Raw genomic sequence first — 9,075 nt, 5'->3', positions numbered from 1 at the left:
GGTGTCTCTGCACATGAAGAGAGGTCTAGAAGTATTTTAAGCATTTATGTTTTGTTCAGCGTGTTGTGGTTTAAATAATTTTGGATTATTCTGTAATGAAGGGCAATTTATGAATTTGGTTAAAATAAAAACCAAAACCAACAACAAGCTGTGTAAATAAAAACCTGACAAGAAAGACATAGAACTAGTGGGTAAAAGTTGTAATTAAGCATCACTACACAAAAGTATCACAAATTCTTCAGTTAGGGCCTAGTTAGCCATGACAATGAGTCAGATTGCCATGATTAACTATGAATATAGCAAAAAGCCAGAACCACAGAGGTGCAAGGAGTATGCTGTTGTACGACAATAAAAATGTCTGAACAGGGAAACCTGTTACTTGCATATTACAATACTGTACAAATATTTATTTTTAAAAGTCATATAAGCAAAGAATCCACCAAATATATAGTCTATAACATGGGTAGGCAAACTAAGGCCCAGGGGCCGGATCCGGCCCAATCGCCTTCTAAATCTGGCCCGCGAACGGTCTGGGAATCAGCGTGTTTTTACATTAGAATGCGTGCTTTTATTTAAAATGCATCTTTGGGTTATTTGTGGGGCATAGGAATTCGTTCATTTCCCCCCTTCAAAATATAGTCCGGCCCCCAACAAGATCTGAGGGACAGTGGACCCGGCCCCCTGCTAAAGTTTGCTGACCCTTGGTCTATAATCACTGTGAAAACCAAGCCAAATATTGTGGTTTCTTCCAATAACATCCAGTTTATGATTTCTACTAATTCCATGTTCTATTGGCAATCAATTCTGTCTCCATATTAGTATGTGGCTTGTACACCAGCCTGAAAAGATACTGTAGGTGTACTGAAGAATTAATCCAAATGCTTTATTGATCTACGCTCCACTGCTGTTCCATCAAAGGAAAAATCCCAGAAATGTTATTGATCCAATTTGTTTCTACTTGACTCAACAGGGGTTTGAGCAATCTCACACCTGTTTCATACACACAGACTTATTCATGAACATGAGAGAAATCTCATAAAGAACTAACAATGTATGCAAGCAGTGGTGGGGTTGCATTTTGTCTTCCTCAGAGGCTACCATAATTCATTGAGGGTCCTGGCCGTAGACATAATGTTATGGCTTTGCCAGCAATCTTCTTGGCTCTCAGGTGGGGTCCATTAGGTGGGAGCCCCCAGCCTGCATTCTCCTTCGGTCTCAGATATTTTAGCTGCCTGTATTTAGCAGGCACAGTGGGAGTGTCTCTCATAGAGTTCTCTCTAGAAAGTTTGCAGGAAAACTCTGCGAGCTTCAGCTCCTATCATGTGCCTATCTAGTAAAACACAAATTGTTGGTTTGACTGCATTTTAAATATCACCCAAATGGGAGTTCTAAGGACTTGTTATTTAAATAAATAGTGAAAACTTTGGCTTCTTGGGAATATGATACATTCCACATGACAGTGCATTGTGTACCATGCTGGAAGGCCACTGCTGATGCCACTTCAACTGCAGGAGCATAGAAGGCTGACTTGTACTGAGTCAGACCATTGATTGTTCTAGCTCAGGCAGTGGCTTCAGGACCCAGAGAGTTCCCAGTCTTTCCTAGCCCTACTTGGCAGTGTCAGGAAGTGACCTAGGGGTCAGTGGAGGCTGGTCCATTTGAGCAAATGGGGCACTAATGGCCACAAACCTCAGTCTGCCATCAACCAACTTTCACCTGCCCATCTTACGGTTCTCAATCAGTCCAAAGTGGTGGCTCTGGCTGTCAGCTTCCTCCTCCTTAGCATCAGTGTTTCCCTTCTAGAACTCAGCAGAGAGGAAGATGGGGACAAAACTTAAAACAGCTGCCTTTGCCTATCATTGGCTCTGGCTCCACTTATAGCTTATCTCTCTTCTTTCTGTCCCACCAGTACCAATGAGCACCGGCTACCACTGCCTGAGATCTTCTGTATGCAGTGGCTGTATTTGATCACTGAGCTACACATTTCCATGAAGTGGAGTTGCAATGCTAATGCCAAAGCCTGATGCTTAAGGGCAGCTCCCTTCTGTTTTCTGTGCATGATTGCTCGGCCTCATGCGCTACTGCCTGCCTCATGGGACTAGAAGGAAATGAAATTTTAGTTCTATCTCCCTTGTATCAGTGACCATCATACATGTTGTCTTATGAAGTAACGTACCCTGAGCCTTATGAGGGGCTGGCAGAACTGGCAGACACTAGACTACAGTGGCTTGGTGAAGGAGAAATGTACAATTTGGCATCACCACAGCAGCATTCAGAAGGAGAAAAAACTGTCAGGCCATGAGGCTTAAGAAATCTAGTACGGGACTTTTAAAATATTTTGCCAAGGGTGCTCAAACACATGACTTCTTACAAAGTGTCACCCCCCCAATAGATGTTGATGAGTTGAAGCTTTGGGCATTCCATGACACCTTTCCTTTTTGGGGTACCATGTGCTGTGTTAGTGTGAATGGAGAGATGTGTCTTTGAACCAGAGTCTGCCAACTGGCGTCATTGCTGTATATGCTGTATATAGTAAACAGCCTCCTTAGAACAGATGCTTTGCACCATTCCACACAATGCCCACAATGCCCTTTGGCTGAGCAGCAACCACATCACATATTATTAGGAATGAAGATTATAAAAGGAGCCCCGTGGCCACATGAGAGGGGGACGGAAGAGTTTCGAGCAGAAAAGGATACTTGCCATAAGATTGGGAGAAGGGGTCTTGCCTTGTGTGTGTGCTTGTGCATGACAAGCAGCAGGAGAGAGGGGTTGCCATGCCTGTTGCATCTTCTTTTTCAGGCATCACGAACCCATCTTGCTTGTGAAACTTGGGTGGGGATGGGAGAGCTGGCGTAGGTGATGTGAGAGCAGGGATTTAAGTCTCCCCAACCTACGTGCAGGACCCAGGTGTAATTTGCACCTGCAAATTACAGATGGCAAACCTGGCACAGCAAGCCATTGATCCGCCACCTAAGCAAAATCGGTTAGCTTCTTCGGCCCGCCCAGCAATTCAACAGACCCTTGGTTCCAGGTTCTAGTTCTGGCGGCGCTGGCCAAGGTGCTGAAATCGGCGGCGCCCGCCTAGAAGCCAGCTTTGCTGCTGTCCAGGGTGCTGAAGGCAGAGCGCTGTTCTTGGTGCTGAAGCCAGCTGCCTGTCTGCTAGCAGCTCTCGCTCGCTCTCAATTCTCCGCCAGCAGCAGTGACGTAGTCGAACGTGCAAGCGGCTCAGCCCCAGTGTCCCTGACACGCCAGCTTCTCGAGGGGGCAGAAACTGAGGAGGAGGAGGAGACAGAGAGAGCCAGAGCGGTTCCTGGAGATCGTGTGTGTGTGTGTGTGTCTGTATGCGCGCGCGCTCCCTCCCTCCCCCTAATCTCCCCTCTTCTCTGTGTTGCCAGATCAACCCCACCAGCCAACGGGGGGGAAAAAAGAGAGAAGTCGCTTCTCCAGCCCACCGCCCGCCTACCAGCTCACAGCCCATGAGGTACTGTGGCAATGTGTGCGGTCTGGAGCAAAGGTTTACTGCCATCCTAAATTGCCCCCGACGATTATGGGCTGTATTGGCTCCAAAACCACCATCGGTAAGATTGCTTCTACCTTGCGGCGGCGGCGGCGGCAGGGGGGAATGGGGAGGGAGTGTGTGGTTGCACCTCCGATGTGCCAGAACCAGCCGGAGTATGGGGGGATGCAGGTGCCTGGATCGTCCCTGGAGAAGAGATTGGGTGAGGCGGGGGGCGGGGGCTGCAGCGGAAGAGATCGTTTAATCGTTATAGCGTGTTTGTTTTCTGGAAGAAGGGCAGCAGGGAGCGTGAGCCTGTCCCCCCCCCCCGGAGGGGGTAGAGAGGGGTGTGTGCATGTGTGAGGGGGGGGAGGTGCGTTGAGGCAAGGCAGGCTCCGCTCGCATGCTGCCTTCACGAAAGGGCGAGCCTCGGCTTCCTTGGCGTGGAAATCACGGCCGAGGTGTCGAGGCGGATGATCGCTCCGCTGGCTTCCCGGGGGTTGCTTGGCGCCGTAGCCTTCCAGCAGTTTCAGGGTTGTTTTTCCTCCAGAGCTTGGAAACATCCTCCCCTTTCCTCGGCTCTCTCTCTCCCCCCGCCGCACCCCGCCTCTCCCCGCACCCCGCGCCGACAGCAACGGCCGGAGCCCGGCGCAATTAGCATGCGAGGGCAGACTTGCTGTTGCCAAGGAACCACTCTCCTTAGCAGACCTTCAGCCTCACCGCCCCCCCTCCCGGCCGCCTTCTCGCCCCAATCTCAATTCGCATCCGAGAACCAGGAAGGAGAAGGAGGAAACACACCCAGGATTGGCCTCCTGTGTTAGAAGCCTGGCAGCCGGTTCAGCTTCTCCGGCTTGGGCGCAGTAAAGATGGGGGAAGAGGCAAGCAAAGGCTTCGGTCGACGCTTCTGAGCCGAGTCCGGGTCACAGTCTGGAGCAGGAGCCTCTGGCTTTGCAGAGACACTCGGGGCAAGTTGCGTGGAGGGAGCAGGTCAGTTTCACAACTCGGCAGAGGAAGCCAAGGACTGCCAGGGGGAAGGGGACCCTGTTCTTGAATCATGCTTTAGGGAGACGGTGTGTGGATCTGGCGAGCAGGACCCCCAGGAAGTAGTGGCAGAGAGGGCTAGCCTGCTGCCTTGGGCAATGCATCCCATATGGCGTTATTTCTGCTTGAAATTTGCTCCTAATCCCTTTTCTCAGGGGCTATACGCCCCCCCCCGCCATACACACACCTAGTTGTGAACAGCAGGTCACTTCAACCCAGAGTCTTGAGTTCATTCCTGGGAATAAAGTTCTGTTTTAAATCAATGGGATGCCTGCCGGCTATCTTCCCTGACCTCGTGCCCTCCAGATGTTTTGAGACTACTACAACACTTGCCAGCTGCCGCCAGCCCAAAAGTTGTTCTCCAAAATATCTGGAGGACACCAGGTTGGAAAGGCTGGATGAGAGTGTCTAGAGTTGGGATGCTAGATAGAGTCCAGGAAGCAGTAGGAAGAAAGTTTTCAGGAATGGGGAGAAAGAAGACCTGTAACTTAGCACAGCATGTATGCATTATGAGTTTGAGTGCTTCATAGCCTCCTCTTCTGCACAGAGCAGCTTACAGAAAGATCAAACGTCATATAATAATGAAAATAGAAAGAACTATGAAAAATAACAACAATGCATTTAAAAAAACAAACAGCAGAGGAAGATGCCAGTGCCACACAAAACTGGCAGCTCTAAAGGCCTTTTAACCTGGCCCCAAACAGATATCAAATTTGGTGCCAGCCAAGACCTGCGCATCTCTTCAACTGTGGGGGACCCAGGTCAGAGCTTCTGAGGATTGTCTTAATACGTGGGGAGTTTTGTGCCTTGTATGCTAGAGAAAGTGGGTGATATTAATAGCAGAAACTGACAATGGTCATAACAAGCACACATACCCTGTTCATCTTTTGGGAAACTTCCCCTTCAGGGCATGTGAACATTGGCTCCAATGTCCAGACGCCCCCTTCAGTATGTTTAGAGGCCTGTTCCATGTCCTGAGGCATTTCCCCTCTGAATATCTCGGGTGCTGGGTACAAGCAACAGGAGGGAGGGTGTTGTTTTCATGCCTTGTTCATCAGGCGTTTGGCTGACTGACTGTTGGGAACGTAATGCCTTTCTTTGTCTGCTCCATCAGTTGTAGCATTTGCTTGCATTGCCTGTTTGGGCTAATAGGATGTCATTTTTGTCTCTGGTCCAGGCTTCTGTAATGTGCTTGGATGTGTCCACCTGTCTGAGCTTCTCCTTTAATACCCGGGTTGAAGGCTCCAGAAAGACCCTCTGTTTGGCATCACTATGCTTTTTAATATTGATGGCTCCCCACTCAGCAGTGGTTGGCCCTTGGGACTGGTGGGGCAAAGTGCAGGGAGGCCAACAGTAGGTGACAGGCAGAGAGGCATCACTAGTTTTAGTTTCTCCCCCATCCTCCTTCCTGCTGAGTTCTACAAGGGCAAGACTGAGGCTAAGGAGAAGGGGAAAGCTGACAACTAGGTTTGTAAGTAAGAAGGCAGGCAGGTAGGGGTTGTTTGGAGGCAGGTGGAGGTTGGTGAGACAGTCCCCCATTTGCTGTAATGCCCAAATCCTCCTCCTCCTTCTGGATACCACATTCAACAGCAAGTTCCCTACATCTCTGTGTTCTCAGCCAACACACATGCAACCTTCGAAGAGAGGGATCCTACCTGTATATCTCATCATGCTTAAATTTAACACCTCCTGGCCTCCCTTACTGTGGCCAGTCTTTAATATGCTGGTGTGGTGGAAGTAGTTCTGTTCAGTCTGGAAGTCCCATCCCCCCACACTATTATTTAATTACATGTGTATCTGACAGGAGTGAGCCAGCAGTAAATTACACTGGGCAAAGTGTAATAAAACTCTTTATTGGCAAACACAGGATCTGTGCAGCAGTGCCAGGCCTAATGAGCATGGCAACTCATCTCTGACAGGTCTTGTCCCCAAGAAGCAGTTGCTGAGACTGAAGGTCCCTGCCTCCCCACAGCTGCCTAAATCCCCTCCTCTCCAGGGTTTTCTCCAAGCAACTTGAGACTGCGCCTGTATGAAGCTGACTTCTCCCCTGCCCGTTTCATGCCTCTTCTGGTTCCGGGAGACTGGGAGGGGGGGAGGGGGCTTGTAGCAGGAGGGGGAGACACCAGCTGGACTCATCTCTGTCTCTTGGCCTCCCTTCTCTCCTGCTTCAGCTTCAACCTGCCAGTTCAATCTTTTCTTGAATGCCCTTATATGGGCATAGAGTATATACACTGTGAATACATATAGTGTAATTCTAAGCATGCTTTTTCGGCAGTAAGTCCTGTTGGCTTCTGTGTGACTTAGTCTCTAGTAAATGAGCAAAGGACTGTTGTCCTAAATTGGTTTTTAATACTCATTCCCTCTCTCTGGAATCCTGGAAGCTGCATTCTATAAGTCGGCAATTCCCAAGCAACAGTTACAGGTCCCAGGATTCTTTGAGGGCAGCTACGACTGTTATGCTGGTATAATTATCACATGGAAAGTTGTGCATATGTGCCCTTAATAAAACTCAATGTTCCCTAAACAAGAGTAGGCTTTGCTCACCCAACCCTGATCCTAACAATGTTAATTTGAGAATAAGTACTGCTGGTTTCAAGGGGACTTACTTTCAAGCAAAATCATTTAGGGCTAGACAGACCTATACACCTTCCACGATAATACTCAGAATTTAAATAGTGCCATAGAATATTGAAAGCACTTGGCAAACATTAGCTCAGTCATCTGCACAAGGTTGTTGTTGTTTAGTTGTTTAGTCGTTTAGTCGTGTCCGACTCTTCGTGACCCCCTGGACCAAAGCACACCAGGCACTCCTGTCTTCCACTGCCTCCTGTAGTTTGGTCAAACTCATGCTGGTAGTGTCGAGAACACTGTCCAACCATCTCGTCCTCTGTCGTCCCCTTCTCCTTGTGCCCTCCATCTTTCCCAACATCAGGGTCTTTTCCAGGGAGTCTTCTCTTCTCATGAGGTGGCCAAAGTATTGGAGCCTCAGCTTCAGGATCTGTCCTTCCAGTGAGCACCCAGGGCTGATTTTCTTCAGAATGGATAGGTTTGATCTTCTTGCGGTCCATGGGACTCTCAAGAGACTCCTCCAGCATCATAATTCAAATGCATCAATTCTTCGGCGATCAGCCTTCGTTATGGTCCAGCTTTCACTGCACAAGGTAGCTGGTATTATTATCCCCCATGTTATGGATCAGACAGGATGCAGTAGTGACTGAAGCAGAAGTGAGGAGGAGGTTGACAAAGGCAACCTATTGAGTGGAAGGCAAAGGCAAGATTTGAAATGGGGACTTCTTGATTTCTCAGCTCACAATGTAATCCTATGCATGTTTCAACAGAAGTAAAATCTACTAAGTTCAATGGGGCTTGCTTCCTGGTAAATGCATTTGCACACTTTATTTATTTATCTAAAAATATATATCACATGCCCTATGCCACTTCATCTTGGGGAAGGGCATGTAACATATTTAATGCAATAATTACAAAATAACACCCTCAAAATAAGAAATAACCAGCGCTGGCCTTGATGTAAAAATGCTTCCTTGATGCCAGGCTGACCTAAGAGGGGAAGGTATTCTGTAACCAAGGTGCCATCCAGGAGTGAGAATCACTGAACTCAGTGGGACTTAACTGGGAGTAAACATAGGATTATATGATGTCTCCTAGCCCTCTTGCTATAGTAAATGCAACTGGATTTCCTCCGTAAGATTGAAGCATAATAAATGCTTGGCACATCCCAAACCAGAATCTTTCCTCACAATATTTCCAGAATCCTTTGTTTAGATTTGCTGGGAAAATGGAATCCCAGACCGTGAGAAAATGAAGCAGTCACCACTAGAACCTCAAACTGGAATGAAGATATCCAGTGAAATGGTCCAATGCAGCAAAAAGCACCAGCAATGCTGACCACGCCATGTTTGAATTTACGTATCTTTGCCACCATGAGACCTAGAAACTTGCTTAATTGTTTTGGAAAACAAACTAGTTTCTTCATTGTTTTTGACCAGGGCCTTGAACTGCCAAAAGAGGGAGCGGAGGAGGAGGTGGATCCACGTAGCCTGTGGGTCCATCTGCCTAGCCCATCTGTAGTGTGAGTATTTTAGTGTAGGAGCTTCAAGGCAGATGGATGGGATGTAGAAACCATGCTAAGCTCACCAGAAAGGTGGGTGGATATGAGGGAGAACCTCCTGCACACATTTCACAGCCCAGAAGCTCTTGGCATTTTGCTGTGGGTGGAATTATTTGTTTCTTTAAAGAAAGAAAAGAAGCATTGTTTTTCCCCTTGGATTTTTATTTAGGAAAAAAGAATTGAACAAAAAAACCCATTACCAGTTCTCTCGTGATGAATTTCGGCTCCTTGTTGTGAGCTGGTGATTTCCTTAGGGTCCTGGCCAACATTGAGCTTTATAGAAAAGCTAATTTGAGTGGTGAATGGAGGCTGTTGACTTATGAAGCTAATGCCTCATCCTGAATCAGACCATGGGCGTCTACTTCCTGATATCCTCTTGGACAGGCGATACCAAGGATTGAACCTG

The 9,075-nt window shown here is 48.0% G+C and overlaps 1 protein-coding gene across 3 annotated transcripts in view; it reads left to right on the top strand.

The window, feature by feature from the left end:
• Positions 1 to 3,243: 3,243 nt before the first annotated feature.
• Positions 3,244 to 9,075, top strand: part of FAM131A (family with sequence similarity 131 member A) — a 58,121-nt gene continuing 52,289 nt past the window's right edge. Inside the window, exon 1 of one of the 3 annotated variants that reach the window (XM_079978174.1) lies at positions 3,244 to 3,581. In XM_079978174.1, the coding sequence (XP_079834300.1) occupies positions 3,345 to 3,581 (237 nt within the window). In that variant the 5' untranslated portion in view covers positions 3,244 to 3,344. Of the gene's footprint in view, positions 3,582 to 3,640; positions 3,723 to 9,075 lie in introns of those variants that run through there. The other 2 variants (XM_079978175.1, XM_079978173.1) reach the window with 2 other exon arrangements.

The sequence above is a fragment of the Podarcis cretensis genome (assembly GCF_951804945.1).
Source record: "Podarcis cretensis genome assembly, chromosome: 5".
NCBI classification, from domain to species: Eukaryota; Metazoa; Chordata; class Lepidosauria; order Squamata; family Lacertidae; genus Podarcis; species Podarcis cretensis.
The sequence above is the reverse complement of the archived record's forward strand: the minus strand, read 5'-3'. Positions and strand labels throughout refer to the sequence as shown.